This window comes from Oryzias latipes, chromosome 2 (genome assembly GCF_053564925.1).
Source record: "Oryzias latipes strain Hd-rR chromosome 2, Olatipes_Hd-rR_3.1".
In the NCBI taxonomy this organism is placed as follows: domain Eukaryota; kingdom Metazoa; phylum Chordata; class Actinopteri; order Beloniformes; family Adrianichthyidae; genus Oryzias; species Oryzias latipes.
The window spans coordinates 49417225-49439334 of record NC_136238.1 but is presented as its reverse complement, the minus strand read 5'-3'; the positions used below and the strand labels follow the sequence as shown (position 1 = coordinate 49439334).

General features: G+C 41.2%; 1 protein-coding gene across 5 annotated transcripts in view; it reads left to right on the top strand.

Moving 5' to 3' along the window:
* The window catches only part of LOC144989049 (uncharacterized), a 45613-nt gene extending 27785 nt beyond the window's left edge, over positions 1–17828 (top strand). For 3 of the 5 annotated variants that reach the window (XM_078940834.1, XM_078940827.1, XM_078940838.1), the window contains one exon: positions 14218–17828. In XM_078940834.1, coding sequence (XP_078796960.1) covers positions 14218–15776 — 1559 coding nt within the window. In that variant the 3' untranslated portion in view covers positions 15777–17828. The remainder of the gene's footprint in view (positions 1–14217) is intronic. The other 2 variants (XR_013653191.1, XR_013653187.1) reach the window with 2 other exon arrangements.
* Positions 17829–22110: the final 4282 nt, after the last annotated feature.

The following is a 22110-nucleotide window of genomic DNA, read 5'->3' as shown; positions in this document are numbered from 1 at the left end:
TTTTTGTGAAAACACCTCTGGCAAACTGATGAAATTGTCTCCCTGTAAGTTGCTTATTTCCAGTCCGGTCACAACTCGAGTATTTACAAGAGATTCGTTTCCCATTGTTCGCAACAGAATGCTAGTTTTGAGTCCAGTCAGATTAAGCTGATTGATCAGAGATTCCGTTGCAAATGTAGCTGAGCTTCCTGGATCCAAAAATGCGTATGTTTTTATGATATGGGTTCCCTTCTGAGCCTTGACAAGAACTGGAACGATTGACAGCACACAGTCATCCCTTCCGGCCCCGGTAACCTCCGCTTTTTCTGTCATTTGCACCAAAGCACTCGATACTGTTTGCTGTTCACTGCTGTCCTTTTTTCCTTCTTCATTGGAGTCTCTTTGAACTTTATGGAGCAGTGTGGGGTGTAGCTTATCACACATTTGGCACCGAAGTTTGACTTTGCAGTTGGTGCTCATGTGTCCATGCCTCAGACAGGCGAAGCACAACCCTTTGCTTTTCAGGAAGTCTATCTTGTCTTTGTGCAATTTATTCTTCAGCCTTTCACAGATTTCCAGGTTATGCTGTCCACCTTTGCAATACAGGCATGGTTTGCTGTATGCATCTACTGTTGTTCCCTTTGATTCAGAACTGTTTTTAACATCTTGTGCCACAATGGTAGTGGTGAAAACCTTCTTTGGTTTTGGTGCTGGTACAATTTCTCTGGGACTTGAAGTGTCTTTGATATTTCCATAGAGCGGGTGCAGCAAATATTTAGCCTGCTTGTTGACAAATTCTACAAAGTCTTTAAACTTAACCCTTTTCCTGCTTTTCTCTTGAAGATCACAAGCCGTCTTCCTCCAGATATCTTTTGCTTTAAAGGGAAGTTTATTTACCAGGGATTTGATTGTAGCTGTGTTGTCCAGATCTTCCATGTAGCTGCTATCTGTCATTGCATTGAGACAGCTGGTGAGAAATAATGCAAATGACTGCAGAGCAGAACCATCTTCTGATTTGATTGGTTGCCATTCCAAAGCTCTTTTTATATAAGCTTCTGCAATAGTGTAGTCATCACCAAAAAACTCTTGTAACATCTGTTTAGCTTTCATGTAGCCTGCCGACGGTTCCATGTGGATGCAGCTTTTAACCAACTCGTGTGGCTGGTTTCCTGTGTATTGTAGCAAAAACTGTAGGCGATCACAGTCATCACTAGATCGACTTTCCACTGCGTGTTCAATGCATCGAATGAAAGATTTGTATTCAAGTGGGTCGCCCTTGAAAACTGGGACTCTGAAGTCTGGAAGTAGTGATGCTTTGTGGTTCTTCACGAGGTATTCTGTTACATTAGCTTGATGAGAAATAGCTTTGCACAGACTGTCAAGCACCAGTTTGTTATCACTTGGATCTGGTTCTGATGAAGCTGGTACAGATCTGGATGAAACATCGACTTTAATGTCGGGTGCAGGTTTAACTCTCTGATCTTCATCTTGAGAATCAGCATTCACGTTGACTTTGCAATCTTTCCTTTCAACTTTACTGCTGCTTGCCTCTGAATATGTTCGTTCAAATTTCTGTAACACATCCATTTTTGCATCTGATTCAGCGAGAGCAGCCTGTATAGCATGTAACTCTTTTCTAGCCTTTAGCTCAGTTTCCTTCCTTTTCTCTTGAGCCTCATATTCTGCTTCTCTTATTTTTCTTTGTGCATGCCACTCTGCTTCTTCTTTCTCTATTGCTAGTTTTTCCATCAAAGCAGCAGCCTTTGCCTTTAGTGATGCTTGCTCTATAGCCGCCTGCAGTCTTACAGAAGAAGATGAAGACAATAAAGTTCCACTCTCTGAAGGTGACTTGTGGCGATGTTTACTGCTCCTCTTTGAGGATGTAGATCTGCTATCTGAAGGTTTTATCTCCGTATTGCATTCTTCAGCCATTTGTGAGCGTTTTGTCACCTCTTTCATCCATTCTTCACATTTCCAAAAGAACTGGTTAAATGTTTGGTTTTTAGGTTCAAACCAACTTCTTTGATCTATTAAATAATCCTCTTGATCCATATGCCTTTGCAAATCCTCATTTAAATCAACAAACTCTTGGTGCAAGTTATGAAAATCAATGCGCAACTTGTTGTTTACAATGTCCACATTTGCATCATCTTCCATTAATAGATCGATTTCTTTTGTCATGCTTGTTAATTGTGCAAGCTTACTCCTGCGTGCTTGAACCTTTCTAGATATATAATCTTCCACAGCCTTTTCAGTCATTTTTATAGTCCGTTTTGTTTAATGTCGCTTTCCCTGCACAAACTCCACTGTAGACAATGTCTGTTTTACCCTTATCCAGGGGATGCTTTTAATAAACTCCTTGCTTCGACATTACAAGTATATAGCCTTCACTTCCGGTGTTACACTCTCAACTCCCCGGTCGAAACCCAAAACTAAACAAGCAATTCCTATTGCTACATCCCTTTTCTTTTAAAAAATTAAATAACTCAGATTCTAACAGTATCCAACTTAAATATTCACATTTTTCAGGTTCTTCAAAATAAAGTTATTTTCTACCAAAATAAAATTACATTCTTTTTTAATAACCTTACATTCTGTTCTAATGGCTTTCTTTATTCCAAATAATATAACATTCTTTCTCCTTCTTTTTTTTTTTTTTTTTTTTTTTCAAAGAAAGTCTCTATAAGCAAATATTAACATCTTAACTGCAAACATAGTCTTTCAGGTATCTTGGCTGGTGAACAACACGTCCTGACTTGGTGGTGGTACTTTGTAGGTCTCCTTGACTTGGGCCTGAGTTTAGCCTAACAGGTTTTGGTGTTGATGGTATTTTTAAGTCGACCTCCACAGCTCTTCTCAGATGTCGACGGTTCCTCCGCAGGACTCTGCCATTGTCCATCTCCACCTCATAGGATCGGTCTCCAAGTGTTTTGCACACTCTCGCCTTGTCCCATAAGCCATGTGGTTCGAAAGGTTGAACTCTGACTGAGTCTCCTGGGTTCAAATTGTCCATGTCTCTTGCTGTGCGGTTGTAATATTTAGATTGTCTCTCCCTGTTCTTCGTCAGTCCTTGGTTGTTCTTTGTTACTTTTGGTTGTAAAAGACTGTCACTCATTGGAATAAGTGTTCTTGTTCTCCTGCTTAAAAGTCTCTGTGCCGGACTTGTGTCCAAGCCTTGTGTTGGAGTGTTTCTGTGATCTAATAAGGCCAAATATGGATCCTGTCCAGCCAGTTTGGCTTTTCTCATGAGTCTTTTTGCTGTTTTGACTGCAGACTCTGCCTTCCCATTGCTCTGAGGGTAACCAGGTGATGATGTCTTATGTTTAAAGTCCCATTTCCGGCTAAAGCTGGCAAACTCTGTTGAGCTGTACTGTGGCCCATTGTCAGAAAAAACAACTTCTGGTATTCCCTGACGTGCGAAATGAGCTTTCAGTTTCCTAATCACAGTACTTGACTTAGTATCTGGTAGTTGATCAATCTCCCAGAAATTGGAATAGTAATCCACTGTAATTAGGTACTCTCTACCGTCAAAGTTGAACAAGTCTGTCCCAACTTTGGTCCATGGTCTGTCGGTCAGCTCATGTGGTCTTAGTGTCTCTTTTTGTTGTTTAGCGTCCACTTTTCTGCATATATCACATTTTGCGATATATTTTTTGATGTGGTCATTCATACCGTGCCAATAAATGCAGTCTCTGGCTCTTCTGAGGCATCCCTCTGTGCCGATATGTGTTGAGTGGATCCGCTGGGTTATTTCCGCCTGCATCGCATCTGGAATCACCACTCTTTCTCCTTTGAAGACCAGTCCATCCTGTGTACTCAGCTCGTCCTGCATAGATTGGAATTGGGTTATTTCTGTCGGCACCTCCTTTTTACAAGTTGGCCATCCCTTTTGAATTGTTTCTATCAGAATTTGTAGTTTATGGTCAGTTTTTGTTCCTGTGCGTATTTTTTCCATGCTCTCCGTTGAGACAGGTACATACTCTACCATGTTGACACATTCTGTCTCCAACTCTGTCTGACTTTTGTTGTTGCTTTCTTGTAGGTAGGCTCTGCTCAAGGTATCGGCTAGCAGCATGTCTCGGCCTGGAACATAGGTTATGTTTATCTCATATTTCTGTTGTCTCAATAACATCCTTTGCAGTCTCTTAGGCGCTTGCATCAGTGGTTTTTTGAAAATGTTTTCGAGCGGCTTATGATCTGACTGCACTCTAACAAGACGACCGTATGTGTATTGGTGGAATTTTTCCATGCCAAATACAATGGCTAAGCACTCCTTTTCAATTTGTGCATAACCTCTTTCTGTGAGCGTTAATGCACGACTTGCAAATGCCACTGGCTTACCTTTTTGAGTCAGAGCAGCACCTAACCCCGTCTCACTGGCATCACACTGCAGTGTCAACTCCTCTTCTGGGCTGTAATATTTTAAAACTGGGACTTGTGTTATTTTTTCTTTCAGTCTTTTAAATGCATCTTCTTGCACATCTGACCATTCCCACAGGCTGTCTTTGTGAGTAAGTTGTCTAAGAGGTTCACAGTCATCTGATAAATGTTTGTAAAATTTTGCCAAATAGTTGATCATTCCTACCAGTCTCTGCACACCTTTAATATCCGTTGGTGCTGGCATCTCTTTGATTGCTCTCACCTTTTCCGGGTCAGCTCTCAGACCATCGGCTGTAAGCAGATGTCCAATGTATGGAACTTCTCTTCTCCTGAGTTTGAGTTTCTCCGCATTCAGTTTTATGTTTTTCTCTCTGCATCTTTCTAGAAAAAGTCTCAGGTTTCTGTCGTGATCTTTCTCCGCTTCCTCAGTTGTATCACCTTTTCCTGTGATCAGAATATCATCTGCGATGACGTATGTGCCAGGTAGGTTCTCCAATGCCTGCATCATTCTGCGCTGAAAAACCTCTGGAGCTGGGCTGATCCCCATCGGCATCCTCAGCCAACGAAAACGACCAAATGGTGTTGCGAATGTTGTGAGCTGACTTGACTCCTCCGTGAGCTTTACATGCCAAAATCCATGTTTCACGTCACATACTGTGAAGACCTTAGCTTTTGACACATCTGGTAGTATGTCATCTATTGTCGGTAGTGGAAAATGACTTCGCTTTAACGCTTTGTTAAGCGGTCTTGGGTCAATACAGATTCTGGGTCTGCCATTCGGTTTCTGCACAGTCACCATACCACTGATCCATTCTGTACTGTGTTCGACAGGTGTTATGATCCGTCTGTCTTCAAGACTTTTCAGTTCTTCCTTCAGTGGTTTCATCATTGACACCGGGACTCTGCGTTTCGGCAGTTTAACAGGCTGCACTGTTGGGTCTATTTCCAGCTCATATTCACCTTTTAAGCATCCATCTCCTGTAAATACATCTTGAAATTCTGTTTTTATCTCCTCCAACAACCAGGTATTTTCTTCTGCAGGTGCTTTTGTCACTGAGCTGTCCAAAGCGTAGATGTTGTCATATTTGACTTGTATTAGCTTCATTGCTTCACTTGCTGATCTTCCAAGTAGAGGTGTCTTGCAGTCCTCTCCTACCACTTGGAACTCTACTTTGTATTTTTTATTGTTTTTTGGATTAACCATTTTGACTTTACATTTTCCTAATGGACACAACTTTGACTTGTTGTACATCACTAGCACCTTATCCGTGTGCTCCATTTTTACGTCCGGGTTCAACAGGTTAATGGGAATGACGTTGCATGTTGCACCACAGTCGATCTGAAACTGTACCAGGCTGTTGTCAATCATCATGCCTGCAAAAAGCTGTTCCTTCTTTTTCCCGACTCCTTCATCAAACTGGTTCACTTCTTCTGCAGTTTGTGTTATGGCTGTGACTGTCAGTATGTCCTCACCTGAGTCTGAATCTTGCTCTGTCACTGTGTGGACCGTTTTTCTTCTTTCTCTCGGAGTGTTTTCCTTCCTGACGGTTTTACTCCTGCATGTTATAGCAAAATGATTTTCTCTGCCACACTTTTTACAGTTTTTTCCATATGCTGGGCATTTTGATTTGATTCTTTCATGCGTTCTTCCACAATATCTGCAGGAAATCCCTCTCTCTTGACTCTTCCTCTCTTTTTGTCTTATTACATGTAACTCTTCCAATGTCTGTCCAGTTATGGTTTTGTTGTATTCTCTTGAAATCTCCATTGCTCTGCATATATCCAGACATTTGTCTAATGTGAGATTCTCTTCTCTGAGCAGCCGTTCTCTCCAACTGGAGCTGCTTGTCCCACAGACAATCCTGTCTCTGATCAATGAGTCTCTTAATTGTCCAAAGTTGCAGGTACTTGCTAGCATTCTCAGGTCTGTGACATATTTATCAATATTTTCACCCAGAGCCTGATTGCGTGCAAAAAATCTGTATCTTTCAACTGTTTCATTAACTTTGGGATTACAGTGTTCATCTATTTTAGCCATCAGACCACTCACTGTCACTCTTGACTCAGCTCCGATGAGCGTTCCACAGAGCTCTCTTCCTCGTTCCCCGATGAGATAGTAAAACAGCTTCACTCTTGCCTTTTCCTCTGTGTCTGGCAGAGCTAGTTCCGTGTAGAGTGTAAACTCTTCTTTCCACGTTTTCCATGCTTTCGGAAGGTTTGCTGCGTCCATACTCCATTGTGCAGGTGGTTTTAATCCTTCCATCTTTAATACTTTCTGTCGTGCTCCTTTCTTCGGCGTCTGTCCTGCCGCTTCAAGCCGTTAGCACCCACGCGGCTAACTAGCTTAGCCTAGCTTAACGGGACGGTCCGCTCCGCTTCTTCTTCACTCACGCACCGGGTGTGTCGCTCGAAGCACCGCTGCCACCATGTTTAATGTCGCTTTCCCTGCACAAACTCCACTGTAGACAATGTCTGTTTTACCCTTATCCAGGGGATGCTTTTAATAAACTTCTTGCTTCGACATTACAAGTATATAGCCTTCACTTCCGGTGTTACACTCTCAACTCCCCGGTCGAAACCCAAAACTAAACAAGCAATTCCTATTGCTACACGTTTTTCACTGCTTTGATCCTCCATATTAGGAAAACATCAAAGACGTTTGACTCTTTGATCTTTGATTTACGGTTCAGAGAAACGGTAGCAGTTACTTACTTCCAGCGATTTTCTGATCCTTTTCTTGTCCAATGTCAGTCTGGCAATAAAGAGTCAAGTTTTTTTGACTAAAATGTATAGTTCCAGGGTTAAGTCCTCAGTTTTGACGCTCCTGCAGCTCTCCTCGTTATCCAACGATTCAATAAAAATCCACAGTCCAAAAGTAAAAGAGAAAAATCTTTAATTCCTTTTCTTTAGGTTGAAAAATGAACAATAATCCACAGTGAACTTAAGGGAAAACTGAATAAATATAAAGAAAATATGCTAATTAACGAGAAGAACTTAGCGAGGTCAAAAAACTGTTTGACTCCATTCCAAAATTGAGACCGACGTGCATCTGCTGCGTGACCACCAGTGAACTACCGAGTCAACCCCCGGCTCCCCCTACTGGCTGTAAAGTGAATAACACACTGAACGCAAAATGGTCATCTCTGGCATTAAGGCGTCTACATTCATCTTTGCTGATAATTTACTTTTTCTGCTAGTCCTGTGTTCAGACTTTCCTTCTTTCTTTCAGACTGTCCTCTCCTCCTCTCCCACCGTGCCTGTCACTCTCTCTCGTCTGCGTGCGCTCTCTCACTGCCTCTGCTGCACGTGGCTCCCTTTACACACAGAGGCGCGCGCTTTCAGAAGCACACATCCTCATTCTAAAGGCCCGTACACACCAGGACGAATATTCGCCAGGCATTATTCGCCACGTCTTTTGTGTTCACACCCAGGCGATTTTCACTGACGACGAGCCGAGCCAACATGCAATTTCATTCCCTGACATTAGATGGCGCTTAATGTAAAACAGAAATACTCCTGTACACAAGGTGGTTTTCACTCAGAAGAAGAGAGCCAGTATTTACGCGCTTGTCAGAATCATAAAAAGAAAACATGAATATTTCAAGCACCAGTAGCTCCAGCTCCAGTTCCAATGATGAAGAAATTATTGTTCTGTTGAATGATGAAAGACGCCGGAAAAGACGCCGATTTTGGGTACATCCCATAGTTACGAGAAGAGAAGAACATGGTGAGTTTTATCGACTGGTACAAGAGCTGAAAATGTATCATGAGCGTTTTCGGGGATATTTTAGAATGTCCGTCATTATTTCTTTGCGTCAGTGTAGACGCTACTTGGCGTCTCTCTTCTTTGCTGGTATGTGTGCTCAGAAAGGCAGTGTTGTGTTTGAGCGCCCCCAAGTTGTGTTTTACTGTAACTTCAGAAGCTCCAGACACGTGTGCAAAAGCGCCATTCTCATTGGTCGAATAGATTTTGACGCGGTGCGTCAAACCAAAAAAACGAACCCGAGGCGTTTTTTAAAAAAGGGACGCTTTGACGCTTGGCGTTTTTTCGCGTCGGTGTACACACTCACATTGGTGCCCTTTGTTTAGTCAGGAGGCGTTAAACGTCGGCAACTATTATGTGCAGCGCAAAGTTAACATGTCTGTATAAACAAAGGCGGAGCTTCCTGCCCCGTGTTATTCATGGGTGTCGGGCTTCGTGGCTACCGGAAAGGTGACAAAGTGTCTGCAGCCTGTTTATTACTGGGAAATATAAAATATTCTGAGAAGATGTCTGTACCAAAGAGTACAGGTGACACTCGCGTGCAGCTACAGAGCAGAAGAATCAACACGCACCAATAACACACGTGTGCGCACCTTCCTACACAAGACGCTCTGTGCTCACACACAGTCAATCTACAACCCCTATAGTTAGTAGTTAGTTCACAAGCTAGATAGGTTGTTGTTAGTTGTTACTGTTATTTGTTAATAAAGAATAATGCATCGTAATTTTATTTATTTCCGATGCGGCCCCGGGGGATTTGGTGTTTTTTTTAATTTATTTTTTATCTTGGTCTCATCTGTCCATAGGATGTTGTTTCAGAACTGTGAAGTTTGTTTTAGATGTTGTTTGGCAAACTCTGGTCTGGCCTTCCTGTTTTTGAGGCTCACTAAGGTTTTACATCTTGTGGTAAACCCTCCATTTAGGGAGTTTTCTTCAACAGGGACAGAATTATTCCTTCATCCACCTCAGTTTTTTTCTGTAATCTCCCGGGTCGTTTGCCGTTGCTGAGCTCCCGGTGCATTTCTTCTTCTTAAGAATGTTGTAATTGTTATAAGGAGGGAATAACACACACCTGGCCATGGAACAGTTGAGAATTACTTACATTACTTTTGGTTTCTTAACCCTTGTGCTATCCTAGGCACTTTAACATTGGGAGTTGGGTCATCTAGACCCACTAGACAGTGTGCTGAACCTTTTTTCTTCAATGATTTGTGATCTTCACTGGTGTCCGTGGATGACATGAAATCCTCTCCACCTTTATCCACCTTAGTCATGGTAGGGAGAACACGTCAATGGAAGGGGGGGTCATAAGATAGCACAAGGGCTAACAAGTGGGAGGCACATATGCAAACTCTTGTAATTCACACACCGCTCACCTGATCTGGAAGTAAATACCCTCAAATTAAAGCTGACGGTCTAATTCATTGTGGTGGTTTATAGAACCATAAATGTTGGAATTGCTACTGTCCCAATATTTACAGACCTGACTGTATATCAGATTATTATTTTGTTGGAATTAATTAATTATTTAGTGGAAACGAAAACCTTTTTTTTTTTTTTTTTTTTTTTTACTTGTCCTGTCCAACAGCTGGGCAAACAGATGAGAGCTGAAGGCCTCTTGTGTTGGACAGATTTTACTTTAACAACAGGGGTTATGAATCTTCAGACAAACCAGAGGAATGTCTGAATAAACCCCTTTTGTAATTGAGGCCAAACTTTATTAGATTCCATCATGTTTGAAAATCTTTGGTGTTGGACCGGACGGAAAAGGAAAGGAGGGAAGAAGAGAGAGAGATGTTAGAGAGAGGGGGGATAGGAGGGTGATAATAGGAGGGGGGGGGGGGGGTAGAACCATGAAGCAGCCTAAAGCAACAACTTTACTGGATGTTTATCATTATGGTAAGGCTCAAGTGTAAAACAAATCTCAAAGGGCGGGGCCTGTCCACACACACATTCAAATGTTATAAACACACCTGTTAACTGCAAAGGTGTCCACATGTCAACATGTACACAAAACATGCACACAATACAGATATTGTTCACACACGCATACTTATGCCTTTAAACCAACTAGTGTGAAATATTTCATTCAATCATGCAAACTATTAGTGCAAAGGTGAGCTAGCACCTGTGCTCAGGTGAGTGTTTATGTTCTTCTAAATGAATGGTGGAATGTGAAAAGGAGGGAGAGTGCCCAGCCATCCCCACCCCAAGACCCCCGCCACAGCAACAGCGGCAGCCAGAACCCCCTTTTTTTTAACCCATGGCAGATCACGGGCTCCGTAGTAATTCATTACGTTACTCCATTACTGACAAAAGTAACTAAATTAAAGTAACTTGTTACTATGTAATTCATTACCCCCAACACTGTTTATTGTTAGTAGTCAAACTACGAGGAGCTGTCCAAAACTCTATACTAAAAAGCATAGACTATATCATCACTGGACATTAGAGTCACCCCCCCCCCCCCCCCCCCCCACTTCCAAATAGGAAGTAGCTGCTGTCGCCAAACTCCAATAGACCTCTATAGATAAATAGGCAGCTGTTACTCAGTCATTCTAAATAGACAGAATTACCATTCTTGCTGTGAAATTATTTTCTTAATATCTTGTGGGTAATCTAAGTTTTTTCATAACATTTTTTCTTTATTGCCAGTTACTCAAGCTATAAACTGACCAATCAGATGCCTCAGTAAAAGGTGTCGTGCCCGCTGGCCCCACCTCGAACGTTTGATTGACAGCTTCTTCCGAGCAGCTTTCAGTGATGTGGGCGTGGACTTTGAACTAGCTTATCATGATTGGCTACTGGTTGTTCTAAAAACGTGACTCAGACCACCTGACTAATCACTGTTGTCTGGCTCAAAATGGTGATTAGATTTGTTGTTGTTATTGACCAAAAAGATTATATCAGAACATTACGTTGTTGGCTTCAGTATCTTTTAGAGCTATTAAGCATTTTGGACCAATCATGAACCATATTTACAAAAAGTAATTAATTGACATACAGTTATCTTTGTTGTAGTTGGACAACAGGGTCATGATTAGTCAGTACAGAAAGTTTGGTGAAAATAGCTTCAGTATCTTCAGAGCTATTGAGCATCTTTATTATGAGTCATTTCTCTATTAAAATTTGATAAAATATAATAAATATTGACTTTTTTCACAAAGTATTGATTGTAGCATAAATATGCTGACGATTCTTCATTACCATATAACTGTAGAAATTCATTTGTTTTAGAGAGATGATTGATTTTTACTGAATGGTTTTTCCTCGGATATTGCACTTTGTTGACAACAGTCTCTTGGCAGCCGTCTCTCTGCTGTGTCTCCGTTTACACCTCAAAGAGATCACTTCTCATTAAAAGTCAGGGGGAAAAAAAATATTTTTTTCTTTTGAAATGTATTTGTAGTTCACTCAGTTGTAGTGTGCTGTGATTCACAGCAGCAGATTCAAGCAGTTGAAATCACTGATTTGAGGTTGTAACTCAAATGAACACATGCAAATGCGAATTTGTCAGTTGTGATTTTATTTGTCAAACTTTACAGCAGAAGATTTTTATAAACAGTTGCAGACTTTTTCTTTTGCCACATTCTATTTTACGTTTTTAAGTTCTCACATCAAATCTTCATGCTCGTCCATGTTGACACATTTTTACCGTCTGAGCTGCCAGCAGCACTTTTAGACTAACACGCACACATAAACACACCCACCAACACCACCACAGGCAAGTTTCTGACCCCGATTGATGGGGCCCCAGACCTCGGTCCTGGAGGTGATTTCTAAATAAAATAAATACAATAACAGACATCCAGGGCTCGACATAGCCATTTGTCCGCTGGCCCGGTCCTGTTTTTCGAGCAGTGCGGACCACAAGACTTTATTTTTCACTTGTCCGTTCGGGCCACTTAAATATCTAACAGTTAATATATTTGTCACCTTTTTCAATAAAGTATATTTTGCGAAAACGTGTAGATTTACCTCGTCTTCATAATTTACTTTTTCTGCTAGTCCTGTGTTCAGACTTCAAGGGTTTCTATGGGAAACTTTTTATCACTTCTCCTTCTCTCCCGCCTGCGCGCCCGGCTGTCACTGCCGAGCACCACGCGGCACGCGCTCACTCTACTTTTTTTTATTTTTTCAAACTTTATTGAATGTAACAATTCAATACAAAACAATGTTAAACAGCAACAACGAAGGAACAAGCCAGTGGGTTATTATTACATTTGATTATAAATCCGACACCGTCACTGAAGAGAGACTGAAGCATGTCAGAGACATGGCAGGAATAGATAGGAATATGTTAGATGGAGTAATGGGTGGAATTAGTAGTATGGACAGCAAGATATTTAATGAATGCGTTGAAGATGAAACTGTATGCACTAAGCTTTAAGCTGAATGTCAAAGAATCAAAGGCAACTCCAAATACCTGAATCTCAGACTCAAATGCAGTAGAATGTCAGAGTACTTCATTTAGTTTTTCTTTACAACACTGTAAGCAGTAAGTATTTCTAGTTAGCTGAACGATCTCAGTTAGACCTGCATGATATGAGGAAAACTCGCGATATGCAATATCAGAGATTAAAATTGCGATAACGATATAATTTGCGGTATATAAACAAACAGCAAAATAACCAAATAACCATTCCCATTTTATTGCAACAGTTTAAAAATTATAATCCAAATCACCCTCGTTGACATAGGTGACAAACATCTAACATAATAGGGCTCATCTGATTGGTCAACAATGTGAAGGCGTCCATCCGATTGGTCAAATGCATTAAGGGATTTATTTGATTTGTTAAATGGTTCAAGCTGCCATTAGATTGTTTTAGCACATTTAAGGTTTATGATTTATTGCGATATTTGCCGTCTTTTGCGATATGCATATTGCAGAGCTGGATTTAGCGATAACGATAAATTTGCGGTATATTGTGCAGGCCTAATCTCAGTAATTTATTTTTATTTAATTTTTCAATTATTTAATTTAATTAAGTAACTAAAGTAACTAAAAAGTAAATGTAACTTTGCAACAGTAACAAAAAGCAGAACGTCAAGGCAGTCAGAGCAGAAAAGTAAATAAAACTTCTTAACTATTGATTAGGAACAAATGTGAAATAGCAGTGATTAGAAGCAGCATGAAAACTTCTGAACTAGTGTTACCTACTACACTGCAGCGCTCTCTTCAAAAAATCTGAAACAGACTAGAGCAGATTTAAGTTTGATATGCTCTATTTTCAGTAATTGAAAAGTATAAAGAAGTGCTAGATGTCACCAGAATGCACCAAATTGCACCATATTAAAATTTTCGGGAGGGGCATGCCCCCGGACCCCCTTAAAGTTGCAACCACCCGCGGAGCGGCGGGTCCCGCTGTGCACTGTGTTGGGCCAGTAACTTTCAGGCAGGGCCAGTAACTTTCGAAAACTACTGGCCCTGTGGGCCACTGCAAATTTCTGGGCTGTGTCAACCCCTGACATGTGAATGTAACTTTATTAGCAGCATATTCCTAACATAACACAGCTGGTGTTGGGCTGAAATAAGCCTCAGAGACTGTGTCAAACATTTACTATAGATGCCTGCATCTTTACTGTCAATAATGGCAAGAATCCAAAACATTCCAATTGTTTTCAGACTTTTTTCCTTTTTGTAATTTCATATAAAAATAATTGGAGACAGAATCAGGTTAAAAGTACATTTTCTGTCAGTCCCTCTGTCCCCTTTCTAATAAAGCTATTTATTTCAGTATGATTTAATTTGAGTATACAGTTAAATGACACTAAAGACCTGTTTGTACCATTTATGAATTATTTATCTGCAAATTAATTTCCCTAAAAAAACAAATAAAATATTTTCTTTCTATAACTGGTTCAGACTACAAGTTATTGAGTGAAAAAGCTCTCCTCATATGGGGGAGGTGTAGGGGGCCTTTTTCAGCACAGTTTGATACTGTTGTGCTAAAGAAAACAAAAAACTTTTTTTTAATTAAAAGTTTTTTAATGTGCATATACTGAATGATACTGCAATCATTTGTATTGATAATTAAGAATAAATAAAGTCACCGTAGTATTTAAAAGGACCTGTTCTTGTGTTTCTGCAGCTCTCCCCCAGTGTTGGATGACTGAAGAGGAAAATCTCTGCATCCAGCAGAGGAACTTCAGAGTGGAACAGGAAGAACCAGAACCTTCACAGATTAAGGAGGAACAGGAGGAACCAGAACCTCCACAGATTCAAGAGGAAAAGGAGGAACCAGAACCTCCACAGATTAAAGAGGAACCAGGGGAACTCTGCATCAGTCAGGATGAAGAGCATCTTCATCTGAAGCAGGAGACTGATACCTTGATGGAGATTCCTACTTATGAGGAAGATGAGAACAGTGAAGAAGATCTAAACAATCAGCAGAGCTTTAATGTAACTGATAGTCAGGATGAAGAAGGAAACCAACATGAAGAATCAACACCAACTACAGATGAAGAGACAGAATCATCATCAACTACAGATGAAGAGACAGACCCACAGAACAGAGATCAGAGGAATAGAAGACACAGAAGACATGTCCAAAGTGTGGACAGCTCTCACATGTCAGAAAGTCAGTGTGACACAGATGTTAGAAAAAATCTTAAAAAGACTAATCTTGGTAAGAAATACAAACAATCTCCAATCAGGTCTGGTAAAAACTCAAGAATAATTACTAACCCGTCTGACTACATGGAAACTGGGTCTGATGAAAGATGTTATATCTGTAAAGAATGTGGTAAAAGCTTTTGTAACATATCTCAGTTCAGAATTCACACCAGAATCCATGCAGAACATAAAAGATTTTCTTGTAAAGAATGTAATAAAAGCTTTAGTCGCAGATCTAAGCTCAAAACACACATGAGAACTCATACAGGAGAAAAGCCTTTTTCGTGTAAAGAATGTAAGAAAAATTTTAGTGATGAATCTAATCTCAAAACACACATGAGAACTCACACAGGAGAAAAGCCTTTTTCGTGTAAAGAATGTGGTAAAAGCTTTAGTTGCAGATCTAGTCTCAAAACACACATGAGAATTCATACAGGAGAAAAACCTTTTTCGTGTAAAGAATGTAAGAAAAGTTTTAGTCGTATATCTTTTCTCCAAACACACATGAGAACTCACACAGAAGAAAAACCTTTTTCTTGTAAAGAATGTAAAAAATGTTTTAGTCAAATATCTAATCTCAAAACACATATGAGAACTCACACAGGAGAAAAGCCTTTTTCTTGTAAAGAATGTGATAAAAGTTTTAGTTGTTCATCTGATCTAAAAAAACACATTAGAACTCACACAAGAGAAAAGCCTTTTTCTTGTAAAGAATGTGATAAAAGTTTTCGTGATGTATCTACTCTCAAACAACACATGAGAACTCACACAGGAGAAAAGCCTTTTTCTTGTAAAGAATGTGATAAAAGTTTTAGTTGTTCATCTGCTCTTAAAAAACACATGAGAACTCACACAGGAGAAAAGCCTTTTTCTTGTAAAGAATGTGATAAAAGTTTTAGTTGTTCATCTGTTCTTAAAAAACACATGAGAACTCACACAGGAGAAAAGCCTTTTTCTTGTAAAGAATGTAAAAAAAGTTTCAGTCAAATATCTCATCTCAACAAACACATGAGAACTTGTGAGACCTTTTCTTGACAATGTAAGGATTTAGTGTAAACTCTAAATTCTAAACTTTTTTGATAAGAGGTCGACCTCTCAACCTCTGTACCAGAATCAGAATCAGCAGAAGACTTTATTTTACGGGAGGGAAAAGTTCTGCATCTCAGAAAAATTAAATATTTTAAAACAAGTTTTTAATGCTTAAAACTTCTGGGGAGAAACCCCAATGTTCTAATGAACTCCATAGCAACCTGAGCTTTCATTTCATGTACACAGAGCCACAGGCTGATGGCCTCCATACCCTATTGATGCAGTAACTTCATTAGAGGGAGGCACAAGTGAGAATTGATCTGTAGAAATGAAATTGTCTACATTTAAAAAAAAAACTTTGGTTGTTTTAATGTATGATTCGCTACAGTAGGTCCTTTGTCCCAACAGCAGTTAGACTATAGAATGACACAGTTTAGGACTGCTGAAACTGCTGTTGTATTTACTTATTTAGTTATGACGTGTACTTTTACTTCCACTTTTTATTGCTGTTTTAACTCTTACTGACTATTTGGTTTTCTAACTGCTATATGTCTTGTTTGGCTGCTGTAACAACTGAACTTCCCTCCAGGGATCAATAAAGTTTTGTCTTGTCTTATCCTGACTTTCCTGAACAGCTTTTTTAGGTTTTCATCTTCTCTAAGCCACAATTATCAAAAGCAAAAAAGTAAAGGATCAATACAATTTAGTCTATGTGTAATGATACTAGGCAATGAGTTTCACAAAATGTGCAAAAATTGTTCACAACATGAATTATTTTAGATAATAGGAATGAGTTGTTTTGAATCATTAGAGCTAACATCTAGTAGAGTTAACATTTATTGGAGATGGGTATTGTTAAGATTTGATCTATTAACTCCTCTTAATCTGCAGCTCTTCACTCTGGTACCTTATTAGTATTCTTTTTTGTGGTGCAAGTTTACACTAAAATAAAATGATCAATAAATACTGTTAAGATTTTTCTATCCTGGCTTTTTGTCTTCTATTTTCTTTATTTTTGCCTCTGAACATTGATTTGGAGGATTGTTCCAGGTAGGATCAACTCCATAGCTGCAGGGGGCAGTATAAGGAAAATGTGAATCCTAATCTATCAGGTAGGTAAATGAGAAGAGGTATTTAACTAGGTGACGGTGTGCAGGTGGGGGTTTTGTCTGGCAGTCATTGTGAGCTGAACAACAAACATTTCAATGCTTGGATGACTTCAGCGACCCCATTGGTATGTTTATTTCAATTTCATTTATATTCTGATATTTGTGGGAACAATTTTCAATAGGGATGGGAATAGAAGCCTCATAGGGGTTCATGTAATTGTGCTGGAAAAATGAACCACCCATTCTGGGCTTCGAAACAACACAGAACAGCGGCATCTGGTGGTGGACTAGATGTATATCGACATGTTTCAACAAAGCTCCTTGGAACACTTCAATGTGGAAATGATGATGAAAAAACGTAAAACAGAAAAATTTTGTTAATGATGACTGAAGAAAGAGATGTATGCATTCTGTTTCTAATCTTTTACTACATTTAACAAATTAATGTTTAATTATACATGCATTCTGTTAGAATAAATGTATACATAAGTTATCCTATATTTACTCTGAACTTTTTTAACTGTAAATAGTGTATACTTGTCTGCGAGAAACAGCCCTGAGAAAGCGGGAAGAATTTGTTTTCTCTGCATTGAACTGGGAATTCACCTTTGACCTTTTGATCCTTGCCCTGAAGCCACAGGAGCTGACTGATGACCCTTGATCTGCAAAAAAGACCCTAATCCCCTGGGGGGAGTAGCAATCTCCTGGGAACGGATGTCTCTCTGTTTTATGACCATTGGGGGCTGTGTGTGTGTGTGTGTGTATGTATGTGCATGTGTGTGTGTGTGTGTGTGTGTGTGTGTGTGTTTACAACCACCTCCTTGTATGCTGTATGTTAGGTAACGCCCTGATTTTAAATAAAAGTGAGGAGGCAGACTCTTGAAAACTCAGAGCACACGTGGAATGGCTTGAGTATGTTCCTGTCTGCTCTCCTCGAGAAAAGAGATAAGTGAGTATGTGTCCTTTCTTCAAGCTCAAAAATAGTTAAGAAGTGTTGGCTTAGTTGTAGACCTAACACATTCTCATATTGCTATCTGGACTTTTCACCCCGCTGCTACAGAAGTGTTAGAGCAGAAGGCATATGCAGGCTTTGCTGTGCAGAGAGACGGGAAGTCACAGCGCAGCATGTTCAGAACAGGAAGTAGGGCCCCTCGTCTGCAGACAGAACTCAGATGTACATCATGCAGGTTTGAGGACATTTCCAGAAGCAAAGCAGAAGCAAGCAAGAGGCCACGGTGAGGACGGAAAGGAATTGGACAGCCACCAGCAAAGGGGTTACGTCTGCCCACAGGAGGAGGAACTCAGAGCCGCTATAAAGACTTCTCCGTAGGAAGTCCCCGGTGCTTTTTCTCTTCTCTGCGGGGGCCCTGTTCCCAGCTGTACTTCTGTGTTTTTCTCTTGCTACTGTTTTAGAACTATTGTATCAGGGAATAAAGTTCTAATCTTTACTGGTTCGACTTATGGTCATTTTCTCCTCGACTACTTGAACACGCAAAGGAAAAAGCTGCAAAACGAAAAGATCTTTTTCCTTCATGATTTAAAAAAAAAGCAAAACAACACAACATGTGACGCTTTCTGTGAGAAGTGCTTGACACAGCAAAATACATATCACATGAAGAAAAAAATACACGCAAAAAGAACATGTATAGTGCCAGACTCCAACCTAGAACCTCTGGATGTATATGCCACTGACTATTCCACTGAGCTGTCTCCATTCACATGAAAAGAGCTTGACATCAGAGATTCATTCCAGTGTTTTTTTTTCTTTTTGATACACAACGTTCATGATGTGTTTTATTAGGAAAAACTGAGTTGAAATGATCCTGAGCCACAGAAAGTTTTTAATAGGAAACATGTTAAAGTGCAATGAACTGACGCTGATTCTAATACAAGCGAAACAATAGAACTGGTCAGGAAACGTTCAGGATTCATTTCGCATTTCTATTGAATAGCGCGCCCAACTGTTCAAACACAAGTGACATCTGAACCGTGGTTCGACCAAACGAAGCATTTGGCGCGTCATACATCATCAACCACGTGATCTGTGCTAGTTGACACACACCCTGAAACATTGTGCCGAAACACTCTGTTTCATGAAGGTGAAGCGCCGTGTCAAACGGGCCATCCCTAATTTTCAACAAGTGAAATAGTTAAACCACACAATATTTGCAAAAGTTTAAAGTAACAGTACCGGGGATCACATCACATCTGAGCCAGGGGGTGTCCGTGTCCCTGTGGTGTGGGTTCTGATCCTTGCCCCTGAGTGCCGGCCCTCGCCAAGTTTCCAACTGTGGGCGAGCCTGGTCGGACCATGTTTACAACACTTCCTGTGGACCCTCTCTTCTCCTGTGTGCCCTCCTCCTGGGTGGGGGCGGCTGGCCTCTGCCTCGCTCCTTCCTGGACCAACCGTGGGCCGGGTGGGTGGCTGCATGGAGCGCGGAGCGGGTCTCCCGTGGGGGGTTTTGGCTTATACCAGGGGTTGGGGCGGGGAAATGCCCAGAACTCCTGGGTGGTGATGAGGTGCGCGTCTGGGGTTGTTGGCACTTTTCTGGGGCGGGGCCCTGCATTAGGCCCTCCCGGAACGGCGGGGGGGCTGCTCTCTGTCCAGGGAGTCAGTGCAGCTGGATTAACAACGGGGTGACGTGTGAAAACTTAGATGATTTAGTTAAAAGCCTTGCAGCAGCGTTCTGGAAAACCTGGAGCCATTCTAGTGATTTTTTTTCTTAAACACGTGAAGACGGAGTTGCAATAGTCAAGACAAAATGTAATAAAAAGGTGGATGAGCATCTCCAACTCGGAACGCAACACAATTGGACTCAGTATTGCAATGTTTTTAAGATGAGAAAAAGAAGAACGTACAAGTGACCCGACAGGGGAGTCAAGGGATAAAACACACAAACAACCTCCTGCGGTTTAAAAGTCTGTCCAGGAGGACATAACAGTCAACAGTGTCAAAGGCTGTGGTCAAGTCCAGTAGCAGTAGCACAGAGCATTTTCCTGCATCTCTCTGCATCAGGATGTCATTAGTGACTCTGAGAAGGGCTGTTTCAGTGGAGAGAGCTCTAGAAACTGAAACTGCTCAAAAATGCCATGACTGTCCAGAGCAGTTGTCAGTTGGTTAACAACAACCTTTTCTGAAATTTTGGACATAAATGGGAGATTAGAAATAGGTCTGTAACTGCTCAAGAGGGAGGAGTCAACTCTGGGCTTTTTAAGGAGAGAAAGGACGACAGCATTCTTAAAGTGCTCATGGACTTGACCTGACAGCAAGGACGAGTTAATTATTGACGGGACACAGGGACCGATGGACTGGAAGACATCTTTGAGTAGAGATGTAGACAGCACGTCGAGAGAGCAAGAGGATGACTTCATTGCTGTTTTTCCTGTGACGTCATTTCCGGGTGAGCTATTCCCAGTGCTAGTGCTATTGCTTACTCTAAGGGTTATCTGGGTTAATATTCACATCTAGTACCTTTTATTAGCGAGTTCACCACTGTTAAACCCCTTGCTGTTCACTTTCTCATTTTGCTAAATAGACCACTTCTCTTTACCTAAACACCGCTAGCCTTAGCTTAGTACCTAGCATGGCCACCACTCTTTCTTCCTCTCCTCCTTTCTCCTGCCCCATGTGCCATATGTTTAGTGATGACCCTGCCTCCTTTAGTGAAGATAGCGGTAGTTGTGTTAAGTGTAGTCTTGTGTTAGACTTGGAGGCCAGGCTAGAGCAGCTAGAAGCGCGGCTCCGCACAGTGGAAGCTAGCCAGGTCGTTACTCGTAGCGCGGGCTGCGCTACCAGGGCTAACCCAGTTAGCACCCCAGCGCCCTCCCAACAGCCGGGAGACAGTCAGGGGTTTGTACCGGTTGGGAGGAAACATAGTGCTAAACGCAAAGACTTAGAGCACCCGAGACTCCACGTTAGTAATAGGTTCTCCCCCCTCAGCGACACACCCGCTGAACACTCAACTCTGGTTATAGGCTCTTCTGAAGTTAGAAACGTGGAGCTCCCAGCGGCTACAGTCAGGTGTTATCCGGGGGCCAGAGTTGGTGACATCGAGGGGAACCTTAGGATGTTAGCTCAGAGTAAGTCCAGGTTCCGTCGAGTCGTGATTCACGCAGGCGGTAATGATGCCCGACGGAGACAATCAGAGGTGGTTAAGTTAAACGTAGCTTCGGTGTGTAAACTGGCTAAGACGATGTCCGACACTGTAATTTTCTCTGGTCCCCTGCCGAACTTAGTCAGTGATGAAATGTACAGCCGCTTTTCATCATTTAACCGCTGGCTTTCTAGATGGTGCCCAGAAAACGGCGTTGGTTTTGTGGATAACTGGAGCGCGTTTTGGGGGAAGCCGTGTCTCATGCGGAGAGACGGCGTCCATCCCACCCGGGACGGTGCCGCTCTTCTTTCTAGAAACATTTCTGCTAGCCTTAGTCTGTTAACCTGACAATCCAGAGACGAGACCCGGGCGCAGAGCAGCAGTGGAAAACGCTCCTCTGAGCCTCCCTTAGGGTTAGTGCCGGTGCAAAACCCATGCAGGGAAAGTCAAGCAGGTCCTAGCTTTAGCTTATGTGCTGAAAGACAAATGAAAGGAGCGCGTCATAGAAACCTTAAAGTGACAGACAGCAGTTCTCACAAGCAGAATTATGATGTCATTAAATGCGGTTTATTAAACATTAGATCCATTTCCTCCAAGTCCCTCTTAGTCAATGAGTTAATTACTGATAACAACCTTAGTCTTTTAGCCTTAACAGAAACCTGGCTCCATCAGGATGACTATGTTAGATTGAATGAAGCAACCCCCCCCACTTATGCTAACTATCAGAAATCCAGGATTTCAGGGAAAGGAGGTGGTTTGGCAGTAATATCACAGTCTAGCTTACTTCTCAGCCCTAAAGTTAAAAATGCTTATAACTCCTTTGAAAGCATCATATTGTCTTTAAGTCACCCAAACAGGAAAACTGGAAAACCTGTTTTATTCATAATTATTTATCGCCCCCCCGGCCCATATTCAGAATTTTTAACTGAGTTTTCCGACTTCCTATCGACTATTGTCTTAGATTCTGATCAAACTATAATATTAGGGGATTTTAATATTCATGTTGATGACCCCAGTGACTGCCTAGGAAAGGCTTTTGCAGCTTTATTAGATGATGTTGGTTTCACCCAAAGTGTGAATGAACCCACTCACTGTCATAAGCACACCCTGGACCTTGTTCTAACCCATGGTATAGAG